This window comes from Myotis nattereri (assembly GCF_964212035.1).
Source record: "Myotis nattereri genome assembly, chromosome: 12".
Taxonomy (NCBI): domain Eukaryota; kingdom Metazoa; phylum Chordata; class Mammalia; order Chiroptera; family Vespertilionidae; genus Myotis; species Myotis nattereri.
The window spans coordinates 38,168,546-38,193,352 of NC_138087.1; the positions used below are offsets into that span (position 1 = coordinate 38,168,546).

A 24,807-nucleotide genomic window follows, 5' to 3' on the forward strand; every position below is an offset into this window, starting at 1 on the left:
CATAAAATTATTTTCGTTGCTACTTCCTAACTGTAATGTTGCTACTGTTATGAATCGTAATGTAAATATCTGATATGCAGGATGGTCTTAGGCGACCCCTGTGAAAGGGTCGTTCGACCGCCAACTAATCAGATGGACTCGAGCCCCGTGACTTTATAGAAAGGACTTGGAAACAGGTGCTGCCGGGCCATCAGCTGTCTGAAATAAAAAGCCCGCCGGGCTCCATCTCTCCTTTCCTATCATCACGGGTTTCCACCAGCACCGGCAGGTGCACCCGGACTCGGGACCAAGGTGTGCTGCTTCTGCACGTGAGCAGAGCGAGCTCACCGGCTCCCCTTGCAGATTACCTGTCTGGTGAACTGCTTGCCTAGCGAGGTCTTAAATTTCAGACTCGTGACGTGCAACCTGAGTGCTGGGCAGAGCTGTGGCGCTCTCAGAAGGTGTCTTCTGTTGTCGGGGTGCACGACCGGCGGGCCGGGCGCTCGGCCTCCCTGTGCAAGCCATCAGCTGGTGCTGCCACTGCTGCAAGTCAATAGCATCGGGCACACAGTGTCAGAGATGAGGCTGGGACAAGCAGAGAGCTCAATGAAATTTTATTTTGAAAATATGGCAAGAGTCTAAGGCACTTCAAACATTTAAATACATATAAGACCATGGTAAGTGTGACATGGTATAAAGGAATCCATAAATACGTGGAGAACTACGCCATGTTTCTCTAGAGGCGAATATATAGCCAATTCCCCTAACACAATGCGACCTTTATCATCAGGTAAGAGAGTTGTGCAATTATTAATAAAAATATGGTACTGTTACATGTAGTTCTTCATGTCTTTTATTACCATGGAATATAAAAGTTGAAAATACTGTGTCAATTTCATATAGATACCTTTTATATAAAAAGTCATATAATACATCCACCGAGATAAAACCAACTGAAAAGATTTCCTTTTGTACGTGTTATGCTTTTTTAAGAGTTCCATCTTCTCATTTTAACCCAGAAACCTACCAGCCCAGGCCCAAGTTGCCGATGACCAAAGTCACCTCAACTTGCTTTAGAATAATAAAGACAAAAAAACATCAACGAAACCATCTGGGAATGGAATTTCTGAAGAGCTTTCCAATCGTTCCACGCCGGTCAATATAAACACTGGAGGAGAAATTGGAAACACTGTGCCAGTGAGAACCTGACACTCTCAGCAGGGGTGGTGGGGGCGGGTGGAGAGAAGGCGCAGAAGTTGCCCGCTCAGGTCAGGTGACAGTTTCCTACGACTGTTCATAAGGGAGCAGAGACTCAACAGCAACAGCGACTGGGTCAAGTGTGCCCTCCACAGAGGGAAGATGGCCGGGAGCGAGGCGGTGGGTGCCCGCCGGCAATCTCTCGCTGGCTCAGCTTCCGCCGTGACAGCTCCAGCCTTCGGTCCTTGGCCTTTTGCGTCCTGTTTGCTGGTGAGCTCAGGCACAATATGCATACATTCAGTATCTGTCACCCCAACAGGAACAGTCAGCAGCTTAATGGTGGCATGTAAATGGATGGCTAATTGTACATAAATCAATCAAAAGAACCTCGGTGGGTGGGACCAGGAGATGTCTTCCTTCCAAGCCGAGGGGTGCCCTAGAGACCAGGAAAGGAAAAAAAAATGGGGGTTAGTATGTGACCTCAGGCAGGTGTGTCCTCTGTGACATAGGAACTCGGTTCACCATAGCTGACAACCACTGGTGAGCCAGAGACAGAGCGGGAGCTGGAACACAGGTCCGCCAGCAGGAGGCGCTCAGGAGCCAGCTGAGCTCAGTAGTGCTGTGACCAGCTGTCCCTGGGAAGTCGACTTCCTGCTAAGAGTGGATTCTGGGACCACAGGTTGCTATTCACACTATCTGCATTACAAGAAATGGCGGGAACATGGCGACATGTGTTAGTTGGCTGGGGATGTGCCATTTGAATAATTCTGCCCAGAATAAGTCCTTCACGTGAGGGTGTGAGAGTGTGTGTCCCCTTAGGACAAGCAGAGGTCCCTTCTCTGCTGTGCTAACCATTAGCACTCCTGGCCTTCTGGGTGGGGGTAAAAGTGATGGAGTCTTAAGTTCCAGACTGAAACTTCCATTTTCAGAATCCTCAGAAAACCTGTGCCTCTCGTCAACTCCCAGAGGAAGGGGGCCCACCTGTCTGGTGGATTTCAGCTTGCTAACAAATGCCAAACGCACAACACTGACCGGAGACTGGGCTTTGGCGAAGTTGACGTGGGCATAGAGGAGGACGGCGATGTCCTTGTGTCCTGCTTCCAGAGCGATCGAAAGCGCGGTGCTGCCATCCTTAAAGATGAAAAGAACGAGCCAGGTTGGATTTCTCAGACGTCCAGACAGCCAGAGGTAACAAAACACCCTCCAGTAACTGAGATGGTCCCCCAAATCTAGCCATTGGTTCAGTCCTTTAGAAGGGAACTTTTCTGGACCTCGATGTGCTAAGCTCTTCGAATACAAGGACGAATGAGGCACAGTCCGCACCCTAAGGAAAGCACAGTCAACAGGACAGTCACCCGTTCCCCTGTCTTGGCCTCACAGTGGTTAGTGTACAGGCCTGCATACTGTGGGCCCTGGATAATGTAGGCTGCCCATGGAGAAGTCTCATTCAACCACTGTGCCCACCAGCGGGGGACAGCAGGAGATGGAGGTAGAAACATATTTTAATTTTTTCCCCCTTGTCATTACAAATGAGCAGCAGGCATGTACCATGGTGTATGTGTTGACATCTTGCCTAAGGTCTCTAAATTTTCCTCTTGGGGAGAGAGCTGGTCCTGCACCCCTAACCACCCCTGTGAGATGTGTGAGTAACATCAGTGCAGAAGCACTGAATCCTGCTGGCTTGCAGCGATGTATCTTATGGGGTCCTGGCTGTGTGGCTCAAGTGGTTAGAGAGACATCCAGATATGCCAAGATTGCAGGTTTGATTCCTGGTCAGGGCACATACAAGAATCAACCAATGAATGCACAAATAAGTGGAATAACAAGTTGATGGCTCTCTCTCTCTCTCCCTCCCTCCCTCCCCTCTTCCTCCTTCCCCACTCTCTAAACTCAATAAAAGTAATTTTTAAAAAAGAAATGTATCTTATGGAAATATATGGGGGAAAAATTATCAGTAAAATGTTTGGTTTCTATGAAAACGGCAGGGATTTAGATGGATATAAAAGAGCATCAAGGCAAAAAACAGCACAACTTAGTTTCTGTCTAGGATTGGAATAAAGATGCTCCCATTCCCTTAAGGATGAGGAAGCAGACGATTAGCTGGTGGCCAGGATGTCTGGAAGTCACTGTGGCTCTAGGGCTTCGTATTACTACATCCACAAGCTGTTCTTTGCTGAAAGAGAGTAGAAGCAAAAGCCAACCAACAAAAACCAAGGCACACGGAAAACCGTGTTCTTGAGGGAACAGGTTGGAAACGCTCCCTCTGCTCGGGCGGAGGTGAGCGAATGAGGCGGGACTGCGGATCCGCTCCTGTGCAGCCACCGCGCCTGCCAATCCCCGCACTGGCTGCTCTTCCTGCTGCCTGGGGCCCACCGGGACCTGAGGTTCAGTGCGAAGAAGGATGTTTTTTTCCCTCTCACTTTTTAGTGTTTCCAGTTAGAGGAAGCTCTGGTCCCAACCTGTGCTCCACAGAGATAAACTTTTCAAAACAGAGCCAACCCAGCCCAACCTCTATGACCCCTGGACCTTTCAACCCTGTCACCACCCAAATGTTAGTTCCTCTGAGAGAAGCAGCTTTCCTTAGGAGGCTCCCAGTCAAGGGTTATCTGGGAGTGGGGACAGCTCAGCACCTGCGAGAGGAGATTAGAACGGTGCTGATGGACCAGCCCAAGCAGGAGTGGAAAGATGTGAAGGGAGCCAAGACCGGCTAGCTCCCCTGGCTGACGCAACGTCACTCCCCTGGGCCCTGGTGACGGGCACACCTGCCTTTACTTCATTTTCCTGGGAAAGTGTTTCACTGTAGTAATATCGGTTCTAGTCACCCAATAACCCCAACTGGTAGTGGCTGGCAATCCGGATTTCCAAACGGGCCGGGACCTGGTCCTCTCATGGTCTTAGAAGTGCCCACATCTGATTCTGTGTTGTAAATCTGTTCATTCCCCTTTAACAGGCTGGTTCTCGTGCCTGCCCAGCACCTCCTTCCTTTAGTAAATTTGGGGGTGAGGTCCATTTATCACTCGGCCTTTGGCTTTAGTTAATGGAGTATTAGTTGGCACACAATAAATGCTGCCAAGCTGGGCCATGAAACGAGGTGGCCTGGGTGGCAACACAAATCCTCAAGGAGAATCAAGGAGGATTTGTTTTCTGCACCCGGCCAAGTGGCACTCACAGAGCTCCCCCCCCCCCCCCGCCCCGCCCCGTGGCCTTGCAGGCACCCCGGCCCCAGGGAGACGCTCACGTTGTCCTCCAGATGGCCGTTGCAGCCAGGCTGGGCCAGCAGCAGCTTGACGATCTCCACGTGCCCGTGCTCGCTGGCACACATCAGGGCGGTGGAACCCTCATCGTCCTGGATGTTCACGTCAGCACCGCAGGCCAGCAGGCCCTTCACCATGTCTATCCGCCCATGGCTGACCGCCAGCATGAGGGCTGTCTGTCCTGCCTGCGCAGAGAAATGGCAGTGAACTTCAGAAGTGCATACCGGGCCGGCAGGGTATGGCCTATTGGGAGGGTGGCTATGCTGGGGGTGAGGAGCAGGGGGGTGGGGGGTGTGGAGTGGGGGAGAGGAGGGAGTGTGGTGACAGATGGGAAAAAATGGACGTGGAAGCATGCAGGTGGAGGCAGGCATGGAGCAATCAGCTTCTCATGAGGGATGAGCTAAGTTAATATGTTAGATCATAACGTATCGAGTCAGTTTTTCCCTTTAGCTTGGAGGCTCTGTCTCATTATATCAAGGAGCTGGAAAGTCAGCAGATGGTTAACCACTATGAACGCATCTGAACTAGGGGCACCCGGCATGCAGACACTAGTCACCTGGTCGATGCAGGGACTCGCAGTCACCGATATGCAGGCTGACCTACAGTTTATGTGCACACGGCTCCAGACAGGCAAAGGACGGAGAAGTTTCCAATGGGAAGTTTAGGCCAGTATTTCATGGTGCGCTTGATTGTCTAGGGGTCGTCTAGGGCTGCCAGGTGGCCACGTAGACTCAGGGCTGGGCCAGTGAGTGAGTGCTCAGTGGTGGGAGGGGGTGTGGGAAGCCGTGCAGGTCAGAGCTGTAGGCTAGCAAGCAGGACATGAAGGACATGAACGAGCCTGGGAAGAAAGTGCGCTCACCTGGCTAGCTTTGGCATTGACATCCCCACAGCCAAAGAGTTCCTCCACCACCCGCATGTCCTTCTCCGCTTCCACGGCGGCCAGGGCTGCCAGCATGATGGGGGTGTAGCCCGCCTTGTTCTGGTGATCCACGTTGCACACGTCTGCAGCGACAGGAGTCTTGTTTAGGGATAATTCATCTCCTGATAGGAACTGAAGGTATGGTGTTTGGAAGAACCCAATGACATGGCCTCAGGAGGTCCAAGTACAGGAGTGACTTGGAAGGAAATGTGAGGGGGTGTTTTTATATCACACAAAAAAATTATTATTTTTATTTCATGAGGCCAGGAGCTACAATGAGCTTTCAGAACATGTCTTTTTTGCAACTGGCGGCCGAACTGGAATCGCGCGGCTGTCTGGGAGGTTATTCTAAGTAATGGTGGCTGTGAAGGATAAACAATACTGTGGCGACTGGACACTGATCTGTGTTTAGGAAATCACTGTTTTGGAGTGAAGAAGGCAGTGAGAGCTACAAGTGACAAGGATCTGTAAAGGCTTGTGCACGGAATCTGAACAGGAAACCACGACTCATTCTGCGGCCCAGGCTTCACTCATCTGACGTGTGTGAGGCCCTTAGAAGCAGAGTTTCAATCACACGACACCTACTTGGGGAATTGTGGTCTGAGAGCAAATGCAGTCAAGCCCCAAACTGCCAGGGACTAAGAGACCCTATAAACCAGACCTTTCCTATTCCTATAATTACTAAGAGGTCTTCTGGGGCGACATTATCCTGCAGGCCTTTTAAATTCCTTCCGCACTAATAAAATGAAAGGAATGGAGGATGCAGGAAAGACACTTGTGTGTGACCAAATGCAGTTAAAATGTTAGGCTGTTTCCATCACGTGAAGGAGGTACCCTGAGACGTTCCCTGAGTCCTGAAACAACTGTACACCAGGGACATCTGGCATCGACAATAGTGCGTATTTTTTAATGTCGGAAAGGAAAAGGCCGTGTGATGGGGAAGTGGGCGAGCAGACGTGCTCTGCGAGGGTCCTCAGCATCTGTCACGTTCAGTTCAAACACACTTTGTGGAGCCACAGTCTCTGCCTATAATGGTGATCGGTCAAAACTAAATCCAGCCCAGCCGCACGGTGTGGTTCAGTGGTTGAGCGTCAACCCATGAACCCAGAGGTCACTGGTTTGATTCCCGGTCACATGCCCAGGTTGAGGGCTGCATCCCCAGTAGGGGGCCTGCAGGAGGCAGCTGATCGATGTTTCTATCCTTTTCCCTTCCTTCCTCTCTCTCTAAAATCAATAAAAACATATATATATATGTTTAGTGATTAACCAAAGGCATCCAACAATGGAATTAACTAAAATAATTTAATTTACCAAAACATCTTGTCCACACAAAATATCCAGGTTAAATCATCTAGGTTAAATCATCACTTTCAGGAGTAATCCTGTTTTTTGCTTTCCTGGATATTGTCCACTTCTCTGTGTAAACAATACCTCGGGCTGCCAGTATCACCAGCTCTGTTTACGGTCTGGAAAGCCTGAAGGGAAGGCGGCTTGGAATTCCCTCCTGAAACATGGAAGCAGTTGTATCCTGACATGGCCCCTACGCCGGGAACAAGCAAGCTTAGAACAGAAAAGTGGACAAATCTGCCTGGTTTCTTCCCTGCATTAATCCAACATCCACAAAACAGAGCAGAAGAAGTTGGGCTGCTGGGCCAAGCAGCAGCATAGGAAAACCAGGCACCTTTTCAGTCATTTTCTAAATCAGCTGTCCACACTGTGTGCTTGTTAATGACACCGAGGCACTGTGAACTCTGTGTTAGCCACATCACAGAGTGGAAATAGGGATTTCAAAAATAAATCAAAATGAGCCTGGGGGGCGGGCAAGGGCTGGGTGGCAGGGGACAAAATGGGGGGAAATCTGCAATAGTGTCAACAATAAAATAAATAAATTAATAAACAGATACATCAAAATGCTTTGGGAACTATATGTACCACTGGGCTGCTCTGTTTGAATAACAAGTTGAAAGCTCAGCATTTCTCAAAGGGGACCCTTCTATGTAGCAGCACCCCCTCGCTTCCTCTTTAATACATCCATTGGCAATAGTCTGAGATGGCAAGTTCCACTTATAAACCAGAATTTCCACAATTCTCACGACTATGGTTCAGATTCAGGAATAACACTTCCTTTGCTCTATGCTGATTTTCCAATAACTGGGTGTATTTTGGCGGAAACGCGGATGATTCTACATAATCTATCACAGTGCCTTTGCTTGGTTCCCCCGACACCTCCCTGAGCCAGTTGGCTGGAGGTCGTGGAACAATGCCAGAGGGAGCAGCCCAGCCTCCTGGGAGCCAACCCGCTGCCCCTGCACGACTCCAGCAGCGGGAACTGCGGCCCAGGGATGCCCTGCGCTCACCACTCGCTCGCATGCAGCTGACCTGCAGCAAGAATATCCTCCAAACCTCCGCTCGATACAGATCTGGAGTCTGTCACCCGGTTTTGTTTCCGTGCCACGCCTCCCACGCGGAGTCAGGCGCTCCTGCCTCACCATGTGGAGGAGCAATGGGGAGGACTGCAGGATGGCACAGCATGGAGGCGCCGACCAAGCACCCCGGGGTGGGCGCCGTGAGAGAGGAGCCCGCGGCCACGTACCCGCGTCCAGGAGCAGCTTGACGATCTCGAAGTTGGAGTGCGACACGCTGTAGTGCAGGGCTGTGTTGCCGTTGCCGTCTGCCATGTTGATGACATGGCGCAGGACCTCGGGGGACACGGCCGCGAAGGCCGCCAGGTAGTCCCCCACCATGGCCGGGACCGCCGACTTCTGGCTGGACACGCGGAACCACTCGTGCTGCAGGGTGTTCAGGCAGAACCGCTGCCAAAACACCAGGCGAGGCCGTTAGTGCTTCTATTTATAGACTCCCTGGGACCCAGCTGGAAGCCCAAGGAACCAGCCTTGTATGGCCAAAGCCCATGCCTTTAGCACTGGCTGCAGAAACAACAGCGAAACCCAGAGCTCCGAGAGAGGCCTCAACTTCCACATGGATCATCATCCCTCCTGATTCTAAACTCAAACATATTCTGACTTCTCTAAGAGGCCATAGAGCCCTGTACGAGAGTTTACATTCTGGCTCTGCTCCTTAGGGGCTGTTTAAGACCCTGGGGAAGACACTCATCCTGTGCCTCAGTGTCCTCGTCTGCAAAATGGGGACAAGAAACATACCTTCCCTCCACAGTGTTGGTGGCGAGAACGACTGAAGCAATACATGTAAAACTCTGAGGCCTGGCTCTAGTTATTATGGGACTATGAACATTATGCAGTTATGCTGGCCATGCAAATGACTTTCACAGTAATTGGGACAGAAGGAATTACTTAACCCACACTTAATTATGCTGCTCAGCTCCTTCAACATCTCCACGGCATGAGGCTGGGAGACCATAAGCATGTAGCCAGCTCAATCCCCATGCCAATATTAAAGACATGTTCAGTCACGGAAAGGGAGGAAAAAGCAGATCTGGGACAAATTACATTTCCCAGGAGGATCATCTGCTTTTGGTCATCAGCCCCACTCGACTCCCCGCTTTGGGTGTGGACACATGACATGTTCTTCATGGATGAGCAGGCCAAACTTGCACCACATGAAGTTCAAGGTAGACGGGTCACAGCCAGTGCTGGTGATGGGGATAACTACACTTTTTTCACGGGCCCTCTTTCATACGAGGGTACCATTCATCTGTGCTTTGCTTCTCTTTACAAGATTAAAAATATATCAAAGAAAGATGGACAGTCTATGTCAAAAGAAACAGAACCCAAGAAGTCCTCTTTCGATAGGAAGGTTGAGATTGTAGAGCTTCCACCTCTATCTTCTTGCCACTGATGATTCTGTTTTAGCCCATTCAACCGTATATTTGGTCACTCATTGAAAGGGGTCGTGGCCAAGAGAGAATTTTTCTATTTTTTTTCTATTTTTCTGCTCCCTCTTTTCTTCCCCCCCCCCCTCTCTTTTACATGTTCAGATTTCTATTTCTTTGGCATTATAACACGGAAGGAAGGGGAATTATGTCCTCTGGTTATCCTAGCTCTGTTACTGCTAAATATCCAGTGTCCTATAGGGTTACATGGCCCCTGACATTGTGACCATTCACATGTCCACTACTTTTCACAGCACAATACTTTAAACACTTTTGCACTAAAGAAATATTCAATGAACAAAAATGTACTGATCACGGACTGTGTGCCTGACACTATGCTTGGCAATCTGGGGTCATAGAAATGTGGAGACTTCCCGGAAGACCACATGGCCTAGTATGTTGAGCCAGATTAAAGAAAAAATATATTATGGCTAAAAAATCAGGGGCCTGAAAGCACCAGTTTTAAGTTCAATTTAAACCTTGTGGGAAATAGTAACACTGCAGTGTTGTTTCACGGTTTCGCTATGTGTGACCAAGGTTCAGACCGGCATTTAGTGCATCGCTGACAGAGTTCAGCATGTAGTTCGATGTCCGCCCCTCGGCCAGGAATTTTATGGAGTATTTCCTTCCGTAAACATCACTGCCATGCTCCTTTCAGCACACTGACTGAATGTCAGGACTTGGCTGGCTCTGATGAAGTTTAAGTCTCCATAGCAGCATACACAAATTTGAGATGACACCATCCTTTTTTTTTTTTTCAAATACCATATACTAAGGTTATGTGATTTAGTTTAGATAAAAACAAAACAAAAGCCCTAACCGGTTTGGCTCAGTGGATAGAGCGTCGGCCTGCAGACTGAAGGGTCCCCAGGTTGGATTCTGGTCAAGGGCATGTACCTTGGTTGCGGGCACATCCCCAGTAGGGAGTGTGCAGGAGGCAGCTGATCGATGTTTCTCTCTCATCAATGTTTCTAACTCTCTATCCCTCTCCCTTCCTCTCTGTAAAAAATCAATAAAATATATTAAAGAAAAAAAGAAACAAATATTTCAATATCCTATTAAAAAACAAACAAAACAAAAAGCATGAACCAGTCAGTACTCAAGACAGGTATTATCTAGCCCCAGCACTAACTAGCAGCTGCCACTCTGGACAAGACTTATAATCTTTCGGGGCTCGGTTAGAGCAGGATGAACCAGAATAGAGAGGCCTCGTAGGCACACGCCCATGCACTTCTCACGCCTGTGACAGTCACCGCCCGTTCTTCAGATTGTGCTTGTTGTACAGGAAGGAAATCTAGTTGCCTCTCCAGGGTGAGATCATTCCTTAAATCCCTTCTAGCCCTAACATTTTGGTTTCATAACTCTCTAATGCTGTGAGGCTTCTAAATCAACTCTCTCACTAGCTGCTGACTTAAGTTAACCAGCATAAAACTTCCTATTAAATCTAATGCTAAAATGCAAAGATTCAGCTGCGCATTACTACCTAAAACAACACCAAAAACTACATTTTCTCAGCGCACTGAATAGAGCTGTCAACACGAGGGCTGGTCTGGCCTAGGAAAGCAGCCACACATCTACCTCACCAACACAGGAGCGGGCGACAGACTTGGCAATGGGTCGGATTCACCACTGCCTGGAAGCGCGGCTCTGTCCTACATCTGCTGCTCGCGCTCACTACGGCAACCATCAGCCTCTCTGCTGTTTGCTTCTGAATCTCTCAGACTGTGGGATGACGACAGTGCAGTTATTTCTAAGTTTAAAAATAGTGGCAGCCTGCATTCCACACCGGAACATAATATGCAGTTTCATAATTGAAAGGAATGCTGACCTTGGCCCAGATAGGTTTTTTTCGTTTTGTTTTTTTTTTTCAAAAAACCCCCCACACATATGCTAACGTAAAAAAAAAAAAAAAATGTCTGGGATGCTGCTACCTGGATCACAAGGTTTTGTCAGTAGAAGCAGAACTCGCAGAGAGGTGCCGAGTGACTGCAATCAGCCCTGCCTTGCACGTGCAAGTATGCCTCACAGATGCACCACCCCCGGGACAGGTACAGGGTCGAGGGGGATATGTGAGATTGGGCCTCCGGGGACGGCTCATGGTGCGACCCAGGGAGCGGGGCAGCAGGATGCTCGCCCTGCCCACACAGGCTAGGAATAGTCTGGAGGCAAGCACGCTGGCAACAACAGCTCAGGGACAGGCCACAGCTGCCGGGACCAGCGTGTCCACTCAGCACTGTGCACAGACTGGGGACAGCGACTGTAGACCAGACTCACCATATCCTTGCTGGTCAAAGCTTTGGGGTCATTTATGTTATTTTTCAGTAAGTTGCACGCGGACAACATCTTTTCACTTAATTCATACCTGAAAGGGGGGAAAAATAAAAAGAAAGAAGCTCACAATTGGCCATAAAAGGAAAGGCATTTTTATCTCAAACTCTGTAACACTTTAAAAGATAAGAGGCCCCACGTCGAGCCAAGCTCATTGCTCGGTACAAGGTGCTTCCCTGGAGGGAGTCCAGGCGCCCCTAGGTGGCCAAGGGCTGATGCTATGATGCAGAGCTAACAACGCCTCCAACCAGAGATCACGGCTTTTCATGAGAGCAGCTTTAGGCCTCATCAGTTTGAACTGTATGACATTATTGTAGAAGAACATTTGGATATTTTTCACTCCTTTTGTTCTAAGTTCTTAAAAGTATTTCTTATTCTTATGGGGTTGAAGAGGCCTGAATTACCACACACCCATTACACCGACCAGTAAACCACACATCTGAACTCACATTTGGTGACCCAGGATGTGTTTGTTGAACCCACGTGAAGTGTAAACTTAAAAATCAGAGGACATATGATATATACATTACATCTCAATAAAGCTGTTAAAAAATCAGATGACAAGACATCGCGCCATTTGAAAATACTTGGACATATAAACTAAAAGTTACTTACCTTGTCTTAATACAGTTAAGCTTTCACTTGCCAAATTTAAAAAAAGGCAAGCTTTCTAAAATGTTCTATTTATTACATCACATAGCGAAAAACCACACTGAAATTTCCATCTGTTCATTCTCTCGTTTTATAGGCACTGATGCTGTATTTACTAAGTCTTTAAAATTTACTACATTTTATGTGCATGTTTCAGCCAACCAGTGTTTACTGGATATTTCAGCTGCTGTTTATGATATTTCCAAAAACCATTCTTGTAGTGTTCCCAATCACTCAGTGCACAACCAAAAATAGACGTGTGACCGGTTACATCATCTTTACAGTAAATGTGATCTTTAGTTGAGGCCAAAAAACTGTCCCTCTCACACACAACGCTCCTGTGAGAACAGTACTGAGAAGTGTATCAAGATAAATGACTAGCCATAACCGGTTTGGCTCAGTGGATAGAGCGTCGGCCTGCGGACTGAGGGGTCCCAGTTTCGATTCCGGTCAAGGGCATGCTCCTTGGTTGCGGGCACATCCCCAGCAGGAGGTGTGCAGGAGGCAGCTGATCAATGTTTCTCTCTCTTCGATGTTTCTAACTCTCTATCTCTCTCCCTTCCTCTCTGTAAAAAATCAATAAAATATATTTTTAAAAAAAGATAAATGACTAATGGTAAAATCTAAAACCTTAAAAGAAATGTGCTGGACACAAAGCATTCTAACATGCCTTTAAATACACGGTGAGTTGTTCAAACCATGAAAACCTTAGAGGCGCTAATAGCTCTGTGGATGGTAGCTCCAAGTACACAATTAGATGACAAATACTTAAAGTTGAAGGAAATAAAGGTGACCAAAAATATCAAGTCGTTCTCTTTGCTACTGTAAGAGATCTGAGAGCGATCACCTTCTTCTACACTGGTACTTATCAATATCACGACAAGATGTATGCATCTCTGAGGAACAGATCAAGTTTAGCTTTCCTTTGGAGATTGGAAAGACTAATAAACAAATGGATACAATTGCAAAATCTCCTAAATGGCCAACTCTATTGCCAAAGTACCTTAAACGTGGGAGGGGTGAAGGGAGGGGAGGGGAATGTACCACACCTCTCTCTGATTTCCACCTTCTCAGGTTCACATTCTTGAACCTGCATTTCATCTTCCACCCTGGCGGACTTGCAACTTTCCACATTAACTGCATGGCGCCCTGCCGCCGTTCCCCGAGTGTCTTCGTCCTCCTCGTCCTCCTCCTCTTCCTCGGGAGGGTACTCAATGACATCACACTCATCCTCTGACTCGGAAGAAGAGCTTTCCTCTGAGCTGGAATCATCACTTGAAGTTGTCTCATACCTAGGTGGCAATCGGGAGTTCAGGAGATGCAAGGTGTGCCCATCAAGACCCAGTGACAGAAATGTCTACGAAGGGAACGCTGCGGACTGACTCCAGAAGTCTCACCAGTGTGTTTAGACCCTACAGCAAGCATGTCAAACTTGCGACCGGTGGGCCGCATGCCTCATTTATTTAACATGCTTGCTCTACACTGAGCAGTCCAAAGTAAGGTCTATTTAAAAGCCTGGTAGTTCTGAATAGGTTCTGACTTAAGAGGGATAACCTGCATTACCAACTGGTATCATATACCACTTGTAGGAAAAATATGTAATATATATATACCAGAGGCCCGATGCATGAAATTTGTGCAAGGGGCTTCGGCCCTCGCAGCCCTGGCTTTGTCTGGAAGGTCGTTCGGAAGTCCTGTCTAATTAGCATATTACACTTTCATTATTATAGAGAGAGAGAGCACCTCTTGCTTAGTATAAATCACAGGAAACTTTATCATATAAGAGCTAGGTCTGCAGTTGTTCATTTTTTCTATCCTTTCAATATAGATTGATTTGATTTAATGGTCGGAAGACAAACAGGCTTAGCTATTTACTTGTGCCAATTAGAAGAGAATGAACAAACAAGTAGTAAACATTCTATTGAGAAAGCAAAGAACGGACGGCAGGACTGGCTTGCTCTTCAGGCTCAGTCTCTTTCTGTTTGTGCCTGAGTTCTGATACGGGTACGTACAAGGTGTCCGACAGTGCAGGAAACCTGCTGCTTTTGTTTGAAGTCTATTCTTTTTTTTCAGGTCAAAGGTGAGAAGATGTAAATGGCTCAGCTTCATCAGGTTTCCTTTCAAGAGTGACATATCCTTAAAAGATAGCAAGAGGGGGAGAGGAGAGCAGCCCGAGTGCCCCTTTCTTAGGAGGGAGTCTTCCATCACCAGGACGCGGTGGCATCCCAGGCTAGGCGCCTCTGAATGTAACTCGAGTAGGCAGGAGGCCAAGGAGACAGAAAGACCACGTGTAAATGCCGGCACCACCATCTGTCCTTACCCTCCATTAATGCCAACAAACTGGAGATTCTTTTTCGCTCCATTTGAATCCCTGTTGCCATCTTTCTTCTTCATGATGGACTTCAGCGTACTTTCATTACTTGCGCATACTGTGGAAACATAAATCAAGGCGATAAAAATTAACGTAACTCATACCCATACAAGCTGAGTGGGTAGGTAATCTTTCTTCACGTACATTTAGTTTTCCCCCCTCATTCATGTAAATACCGATCTTGGCATGTATATATGAGAAACCTGGACAACTCACTGGAAAACTGTGTGCATGCAAAAAAAAAAAAGAAATTCAAAGTTCCATTTAATAATGTTCTTTATGGAAAAGAAAAAACATTAGTACTTCCAGACATAACAAAAGCAGCGACAACTAGCGTGTGTATCAGACTTCACTGTTTATAAAGTGATGTCGTGTCTCATTTGATCTTCAAAAACCACTTAGGCACTAAACTAAGGGTTATTATTATAACTTTTCTTCAGCGGAAATAACCTGGGGAAAATATATGCCTTCCAGACTGTGAAAGAGTGAAACGCTGTTTAAAATATTTTCTACTTCATAATATCAGGTGAGTTTTCTTAAAGGGACCACAGAGCTCTTTCTTTAGTAATCCTAAAGCTCGGCTAGGTCTGCCTCCAGGTGAGTTTCTAAGGCAAAGGGACATCAGGTTGGAACGCGGGCGCCGCCGGCCTGGAATGCTGACGCTGGGAAGGACTGGGCGGGAGGAAGGTTACCGTAGAGGCCAGCAGCTATCTGGTCATCTGTCAGGTTCACTGCAGACAGCGTGCTTTCCTGAGCAGGGAAGGTGTCCTGGCTGCAGACGGGCTCTCCTTCTGTGAACCCCACCTCCCGTCCATGTCGGGATGTCTGCGTATTTAACGGTCCTCCTGACTGTAGGCCTCCACACCTACAGGTGTATTCCAAATTACTTCCTGTCAGGAAGGAGAAGGGTGGAGAAGCGTGTAATGCTGGAACCAAACAAAATGGGCTAAATGGTCAAAAAATAAAAAGATTCTTGCAACTCACCATTTTGTTAAGTGCTCCGCCCCACCCTCCCCAGTTTCTTTTTGCATAAGTGGAACTATATCCAAGCCACCCAAACGCAAACCCCCAAGGCCTTCTTGACTCTGAATCTTTTCCTTTATTAGCATATCCGAGGCTTATCATCCTCTCTGCTCGGGCTGCTACACCTAGCCTTATGCTGGGCCACCAGCATAGCATCCTGACAGTCCATCTTCCTCCTTTCCCCGCTCTCCCGCATGCCCCTGAGAGCAACACTCCTGCTCAGCTCAAATCCCATCGTTACCTCATCTAAAACGAAACCTAAAAAGTTCCCCATCACTCAGGAAACACAGAGCCAGATATTCTAGGTCATCTGCAACCTGGCACCAAGGTACCTCTCCAAGTTTACTTCCCTCTGCGCCTGTGGTCCTTTCTGGGATGGGGACTGCATCCCCGTAGATGGAACTACTTCCAATATGCTCTTCTTCCACCTGGCATGCTCCTCTTCCCCACCTCCACATGGTCAAGCCGCCGGCCCCCTCCCCCTCCCATCATGTCCTCTTCTGTGCCTTCCCTCACTTCCCTAAAGAAAAATAACTTGTCTTTCTCTGAACTCTCACAGCCCATCCTTCATACCCTCTTACAGGATCTATAACACAAGGTACTGGGTGATTTGTGTGACCACGTTAGACTCCCCTCTAGTCTGTAAATATTTTAAGGGCACCAAACAATTCTAATCAACTTTGTTTCTCTCACCACATCTACCAGATTGCTTTTGTGTATGTTAGGTACTTAATATTTTTTTTCTGACTGAAGCAGAAAAATTGGATGAAGTATTATGCAATTAATGTATATAGGTTCATCACAGAATTTTCAATATGGCTAACATGGGAAGATATTTACAATATATGGTTAAATGAGAAAAGCAGACATTAAAATTCTCTGTATGGTATAATCCTATTAAAACATGTTAATATATTTTCACACAAAAACAGAAAAGTTATCTGAAAGCTATGATGATTTTAACTTTTCCCTGTGTCATTATTTTTCCTACAGTGAACATTGATTCACTGTGCACTTTTATCAAATGACTAAGCAATTTCATTTCTAGAAACTTTATACTGAAGATGTACAAAAAAATATAGAAGGATAGTCCCTATTCCCATGGGGAAAACAATAAAAAGAGGTGAATATCACACAGTGCCAGTAAGAAACAGATGCAATAAGTCTGGTACATTTATACAAAGAAATTTCATGCAGCCATTCAAAATGTTGATGTAGGTAGACATTTATTAACATAGAAAGGTGAGCATAATGTGTTAGTTTTAAAAATAGGCTATAAAGATTAAGATTACATGAGAATAAAACTAATAGAAATTTAATAAAATAGGTTATTTTGGTAAATAATTATATTTATATGAATACATATTAGAAAAAGTCTGGGAGGATATACAACAAACCTATTTAACACTGTTTTTGTAAGGCTAAAGAATTATGGGTTTTTATAATCTTTTCTTCTTTGTGTCTCTATTTTTTAAATTATGCATTACAAACATAAGCTACTAGTACAACCACAAAATTGAAATATATGCACAATAATGTCACATGATAAGAATTTGATCACAACATTCTTGAAAAGAAAAGCTTTGAAATCCCTTACCGTAGATTCTTAGAAGAAATTTAAGTACTGATTGCACTTTGAGGCAATCAGAAGAGAAAGAACCATGATAGCCTATAAATCTGTCCTTGTCAAACTCCATTGTTCATAGGTTCATCTGGGGTATTTGTTAAATGCTGATTCCCAGGCACTTGCTGCCAGAAAATCATTCTATAGATCTGGGCATTTCTGACCACTCCCCACCCCCCTCACACACACACACTGACACATTCACAAGAGATTTTGATGCAGATGCCCCACTTTGGAAACTACTAGTTTAAAACAATACTGTAATTTAAAAAAAAGGGTAGAGGGAGGAAAAATGTTCAGTGTGAGAGATTATGAATTCTGAAGGCCAGGGAGGTTCAGTGACTTGAAGTCACATTTTGTAACTCTGTGACCAGCACTTTGTCCACTAATCAACAACACAATGTTCCCTCCTCTAGCTCTGAAGGTACCTCCTGGTAATTCCTTTACAAACCCACCTCCCTCCTCAGACACACATACAATACTGAATGCAGCTCTCCAAACATTATTTAATGCCCCATAACCTGATGTGTCTCCCAGCAGCAAATATAAGATGTCTAAAATGCCTTTGACTTATTTTAAGCAAATAAACAAAACAGGGGGTTTATCATCATTTATCTTTATTCCTCCTCCAAGTACATTCATCATTACTTTGAAATTACCACAGTAACCTCTAAAGTCTCCATAGTAAATCCCCAGGGCCAGAGCACTCTTCCTAGAGAAACACCTTCAACAAGCATTTTCATAATCAAGAACAATGATTTTTAACATGCAAATACATTTATCATTATTATTATTATTGAAATCTTAAACATAAAAGTAGATGGTATAAGAAATCCCTGTGTTCATGCAGCACTGGGGCAGCAGCTGGAAAGGTGCCAGAAACATTTAGGGAGAAACTGAACTGTCTGGGGGGAGGGTTGGAAGGGCAGCTTTCTCCCAGACAGAACTCCTGGCAGAAGCCACTGTTCCTTTGCTGAGCCCTCCCCCTACAGAGCTGGCAGGAGGGCACCCTGTCTGAGTCTCTATTAACCTACCTACCACTGTTACCCCTGTCCTGGTGAGACCATGCCCCACCCAACTTGCGGGCCCACCAAGCCAATTCCAGTGGCTTTTCCATACAAATGGCCTGTCTCGGTTCATATGCTACAGACTTTCTTAAAATCTCTCAAAGGTTCACAAACCCCAAATAAGCAGCATCTGGCTTTGGAGTGCCCCAAAACTCTTGCTAAATAGCCCAGACCCGGCATGCTGGCAGCCAGCCTCAGTTCATAGTTTGGCCTTACCTGGGCACCTCCAAGCCCAGCACATGTAGCAGCCATCTGCAGATCGCTTTGTAGCTCATGCCAGGTGGCTCCAGGGCAGGGCACAGGAAGAGGCTGACCTTGGCCTGCACCTCTCGGGAGACCAGAGCCAGCACACCTGGTGGACAGCTTCAGACCATGCTGAAGTACCACCCAACCACCTCCATGAGCGACACATTCAAGGGGCAGACTCCAAATGGGAGGACTCATTGGGAACCAGAGCTCTGCTGAAGTGAGCCCTTCTCTGTGGCATGCCAGCAGCAATCAAGGCTCAACTACAACAGGAGCATGCATACAGCCCACATGGGGTGGGGGACTGGGGGGCACAAGTGGAAAACCTACCTTGGGTGACCAAGAAGGCTACAACATTGGGCGTACAGGATACCTACAGAGCCCATAGGCCACTTTACCAAGACTGGAAGACATAGCAGCTCTATCTAATACATAGAAACAAACACAGCAAGACAACCATTATGAGAGACAAAGAAACATGTCTCAAATGAAAGAAGAGGGAAAAAACTCCAGAAAAGAAATACATAAAATGGAGAGAAGCAATCTACCAGATGCAGAGTTCAAAACACTGGTTATAAGGATGCTCAATGAACTTAGAGGAAGAATAGATGAACTTAGAACCTCAACAAAGAGTTAACATAATAATGGGAGATAGAAAACATAAAAAAGAATCAGTCAGAAATGAAGGATACACTAAGCTGAAATCAACAGTAGAATAGATGAAAGAGAGGATTAAATCAGCAATTTGGAAGCCAAAGAATTGGAAAACCCCAATCAGAGCAGCAAAAAGAAAAAAGAATCCCCTCCAAAAAGAGGCCCTGGCCAGTGTGGCTCAGTTGGTTAGTCATCGTCCCGTATACCAAAATGTTGCTGGTTCAATTCCCAGTCAGGGCAAATGTCCAGGATGCTGGCTTGATCCCTGGTAGAGAGTATACAGGAGGTAGCAGATCAATGTTCTGCTCTCACATCGATGTTTCTCTTTCTCTTTCCCTTTCCCTTCCCCTCTCTTTAAAAATCAATAAAAATATTAAAAACAAACACCCTTCCCCCCACCCCCCAAAAAGGGAACAATGTAAGGAGCCTCTGGGGACAAGTTCAAACATTCACATCATGGAGGTGCCAGAAGGAGAAGAGAGAGAGTAAGGAATTGAAAACCTATTAAAAAAAAAAAAAAGATGGAAAATTTCCCTAACCTGGTGAAGGAAACAGACATATAAGTCCAGGAAGCACAGAGGGTTCAAAACAAGATAAATACAAAGAAGCCCACACCAAGCCACATCATAATTAGAATGCCAAAGATTAAAGACAAAGAGAGTCTTAAAAGCAGCAAGAGAAAAGCAGTTTGTTACTTACAAGACAGCTCCCACAAGACTGTTAGCTGATTCCTCAAAAGCAACTTTACAGGCCAGAGGGGATTAGCACGAAATATTTAAAGTGATGAAAAGCAAGGACATAAACCAAAATTACTATACCCAGCAAAGCTATCATTTAGAATCGAAGGACAGATAAAGAGCTGCTCAGACAAGAAAAAGGTAAAGGAGTTCACCACTACCAAACTAATATTACATGAAATAGTAAAGGGTCTTCTATAAGAAGAAAAAAAAGGATAAAAATATGAATAATAAAATGACAATAAAAACCTATCATCAATTACTTTAAATGCAAGTGGATTAAATGCTTCAATCAAAAGATACACGGTGGCTGAATGGATAACAAAACAAGATCCTTACATATGCTGCCTATAAGAGACCCACTTCAGAACGAAAGACAAGACGCATAAAAACTGAAATTAAAGGGATGGAACAAGATATTTCATGAAAATGGATACAAACAAATGAAAGCTGAGGTAGCAATACTTACACCAAACAAAACATACTTTAAAACAAAGGCTATAACAAGAGACAACAAAGGACCCACCCAGCAAGTCCACTGCTAGGTATTTATCCAAAGTATCCCCAAACACTAAATCAAAAAGACATCTATATGTTCTCTGAAGCATTATTTACAATAGCCATGACAGGGAAGCAGCCTAAGTTTCTATCAATAGATGAATGGATAAAGAAGTTGTGCATATATGCAATGAAATAGGACTCAGTCATAAAGAAAAAAAAAAAAAGAAATCTTGCCATCTGCAACAACATGAATAAACCTAGAGGGCATTGTACTGTGCAGACAAAGACAGACAAATGCCATATGATTTCACTTATATATGGAATCTAAACAAAGTATATAAGCAGAACAGAAACAGGCTCATACGGTAGATATGGAGAACATATTGTCATTTCCCAGATGGGAGAGGGGTTGGGTGGGGCTAGGTGAAAAAATGAAGGGATTAAGAAGTACAAACTGGGAGTTACAGTATAGTTATGGGGATGTAAAGTACAGTATGGGAATATAGTCAATAATACTGTAATAACTATGTATGGTGTTAGATGAGTACTAGATTTATTGAGAGTGATCACTTCATAAGATACATAATAAATGTCTAATCACTGATTTGTACATCTAAAACTAATATAATATTGTACATCAACTGCAATTGAAAAATAAAAAATTATTTAAAAAAGGAAAGAAATCCCTGTGTTCACATCACCAGCTTCAACAATGATCAGAGCTATCTGGTCTCATCTTCACTTCCTCCACCCACTCAGAATTATTCTGAAGCAAGAGCTAGAGATCCTATCACTTGCACCCATAAATATTTTAGTATATATTTCTAAAACAAAGAACTCTCAAAATAATTATAATGCTAAAACGATCAAACCTAAAAAAAGGGATAATTTCTTAAAATTACTACATTATCTGGTCAGTATTCAAATCTGTCCAATGGTCTCTTAAAATATTTTAATAGTGTTTAAATCAGAATCCCAGTCCTATACATCCATTGCCTGATATGGTTTTTAAGCCTTTTAATCCATAGGTTCTCTTTCTTTTTAAAATACAGCTTTTAAAAAATGTTTTAAAATTGAAGTATAATTTATATACAATAGAATGAAAAAAATGTAAGTGTAGAGTTGGTGAGTTTTGGTAAATGCCCGTGTAACCACCCCCCAAATTAAGACACAGAACGTTTCTAACCACCGAGTAAACCCACAACTCCCCATCCTTCCAGATAATCTCCCCAGCCGAGGCAACGCTTCTCTTCACACAGCTTAGCTTTGTAAACTAGGGCTTTTTAAGCCTTTTCCAATCAAGGCCCAACTGCTCAAGCAGGCACTGAAGGATACTTCTTGATGAGTGTGGATAGATGCTTCTTGCCTGTGGGATTTTTTTCCTGCTCAGCTACTACCGCCTACTCATTCAGAGTGGTCTGGTGACTTAATTACTCCCACTTCAGGGACCTTCTCGAGTAGATTGTTCTACAGGCCTGCAATTTCGGCTGCCTTTGCCAGTTAAATTCTACCCACACTCTAATCAAGACTTGGCCCCAATTCTCTCTCCTCTGTAGTTTTTTCCTGACACGATTCCACTGACACCTCTTTTCTCCCGTCCTTGTCCTGACCAAAATATAGCCTGCCCCCTGTTTTCTCTGTTTCATGCGAGTCTCCTCCTTGAGAATGTAAGCTTGAGTCTCTCCCGGCCATGTTCATATCTGGTGTGCTCTTCAGTGCTTAAAATAGCACCGGACAATAGAAAGCCTTTGGTAAGTGCCTATGTAATTCAACTGAAAGTCACGAGGATTCTGTTTAGGCTGACTAGCAAAGGCAAAGAACAACATTAAATATTAAACCAATTCCCATTCACTGAAATCAGAGGGAACTTATCACCTTTATTGATAGAAAATGTTTCTCTGATGGTACTGAAACTCTGGCTGATCTTAAATGGCCCGCCAACAGCGGTCTGGACTCGTCAGACCCATCGTAGTTATAGGGCCCACACAAGATCACACGTGCACTAGCATGAGACGGTGACAGATGACTGCTGTGTTTAAGTAAAACACAGGGAAAGGGCAGCCAAGAAAGCCAGAAATAAAGCGGCCAAGAAAATTCAATGACCTCAACCTCAGCCGCCTTTCAAAATCACCTGAGTTGGAGGTGGCACTTTTAACAATACAGATGTAATGAACCATCTGCAGGTGGGCCTAAATATTAGTTAGTTTGTTTTTAACAGCTCCCCACGTGATTCTAATGAGCACCCAGGACTGAGAAGCACTGGATTAAATTAGCCAGTATAAAAACAAAACTCGGCTGCTAAAAACAAGAGTTTAGACTTCCATCTGGTTTCAATCCATCAACTTGGATCATGTGAATTATTAGGAATTACTGGTAATTTAGTTATTAACAGGCCTGGACCCCTAATGGTAGGAACCCATGACAAGCAGTAAATACTACCAAACAATATGGGCAAAACAACAGGAGTAACACGAAGCACCCTCAGAATTCTGGCCTAGATGCTCCCAACTCCCACCAAGTGGCAATGGTTTTCACCCGGGAGGTAAGTGAACTGGGGAGTGGGCAACTTTGGCCATGAACTCAAAATTGCCACAAAGGCCAATAAAGCACTAGCCTCATTTTATGACTTGACCAGATGTAATGACTAAGAGAGCAAGTGATAGAAAATGTGATTTTCTTCTTGAAAATAAGAACCACTTTGAAACATTAATTGGTAGTCTCAAGTGTACTTGGCGATTAATGTATGGACAGTTATACTAGCTCAGGCAAACTATAATGAAAAATAAGTAACCTGAAAACATTTTTTTTTTTTTTTTACTTTCTTTAGAAATGTTAAAAGCAAACTTATTTGGAAGAAAAATAATTCAATGAAAAATAGAACTGGAGGAGTTTTAAAGAGATCACCTTCTCCAGTTTCCTCTGAGATGTTTACTCACCCAGAATGGGTATTAATGTAGGTAAAGGGCAGTGTTTGGTTTCTAGATCTGTTGATTTTTAAAAATTTACTAAAATAGATTTTAAAAGTTGCTCTGTTCACACATTCCAGCTCCTCTGGCATGCTAACTCATATTTTTATTTACAATGCCAAGTCCTTTCTGAAAACACAGCTAAGGAAAATTAACCATGTTACGGTGCCAATTTTGAGTTAGACACTGTGATATGATTTTTAAAGAACATTTAGCTTACTTGTCAAGAAGAGGTAGGATTGAAATTTCTGAATCATTACAGAGGCCACTCTATGATTTAGGTATTTTCACAAAGTATAAGAATTCAAAGGAATATGAAATAGTACTTCTAGTTTTTCCAAGAAGAAAAGAGCTTGAACATGAATTCACCCTTGTCAGCCCACATGTGGGTTTGGGGAATAGACTGAGATTATTTATGAAGGATCACCTATTTTGGGTATCTTTTATGCCTTTTTTTTTTTGGGGGGGGACGGGGAGAAGTATGTAGCTTTGGTGGAGAAGGGACAATCCCTTTCTGTTTCCAGGATCACCTCTCAAGCACCGCCTGAATGCCACTACAGGTGGTCACCAACATAGTCAACTTGAACTGGAGATGAAAAACTTACGTGGCCAGAGCTGCAGCTTAATCATTTCTAGGGCCACTTTAATATTTTCTTGAGAAAATGCCAGACAGCTGTTATGAATGTATCTAAAAGTGGGTACTCAGAAATTAAAACGTTAGAGTAGATTAAGAATCAGATTCTTCCTCACCACAACCCCACCCACATCTAATTACACACCATCCCAAGGCAACCCAGAAAACCCACACTGACAAGCTGCAGTAACTGAAGTTGGGTTGAGCAGATGTGCTCTCTGTTCCTCAGATACAGCTAAGGTCCTCCTCGGCTCCCTAAGCTCATCCCCTCCCTTGCCTCAGAGAGCTGGATGACAGCTGAACAATTCCAGCACTGTGTCCGTGCACACTGTTTAGGGGCTAACATATACCGCCAGAGGTAATCACTCATACTTCTGCTATATGTCTTGGCTTCCCAAGTCCTTCAAGGTGTGGGACCGACCACTTGCTCTCTGTTACAGTGCCACACTTTGCATATAGTCAACGCTGACTGCATAATTATCAACTGACCCCAAAGGAAAAGGGTACAGAGCAGACTTGGGGCATCTTTATTGAGATATGAGTGACTTGCTGTTTAGAAGAAGAATAAACAGCGGTAGCCATCATCCTCACTCAACAATCCCCTTTGTCATTTATGAATGGACGTCAGGGATTCAAAGCCATTTGTTCTCACAAACCACTAATCTCTGTGCTTTGGCCAGAAACGAACTGCACATTGTAGGATTCATTCACAGTCTAGGCGTCAAAGTAAACCTGCACCTTTTCCCCAGGCTGCACGTGCATTTCACTAGTACCCACTGAACACGATAAAGCATCAGTTTAAAAAC

At 44.9% G+C, this 24,807-nt stretch overlaps 1 protein-coding gene across 1 annotated transcript in view; it reads right to left on the reverse strand.

The window, feature by feature from the left end:
- Positions 1 to 577: 577 nt before the first annotated feature.
- The window catches only part of KANK1 (KN motif and ankyrin repeat domains 1), a 34,653-nt gene continuing 10,423 nt past the window's right edge, over positions 578 to 24,807 (reverse strand). The window contains exons 3-11 of the mRNA XM_081103106.1: positions 15,242 to 15,439; positions 14,499 to 14,607; positions 13,228 to 13,470; positions 11,474 to 11,561; positions 7,943 to 8,162; positions 5,290 to 5,432; positions 4,415 to 4,615; positions 2,209 to 2,307; positions 578 to 1,612 (exon numbers count right to left, since the gene is read on the reverse strand). Coding sequence (XP_080959232.1) covers positions 1,550 to 1,612; positions 2,209 to 2,307; positions 4,415 to 4,615; positions 5,290 to 5,432; positions 7,943 to 8,162; positions 11,474 to 11,561; positions 13,228 to 13,470; positions 14,499 to 14,607; positions 15,242 to 15,439 — 1,364 coding nt within the window. The 3' untranslated portion in view covers positions 578 to 1,549. The remainder of the gene's footprint in view (positions 1,613 to 2,208; positions 2,308 to 4,414; positions 4,616 to 5,289; positions 5,433 to 7,942; positions 8,163 to 11,473; positions 11,562 to 13,227; positions 13,471 to 14,498; positions 14,608 to 15,241; positions 15,440 to 24,807) is intronic.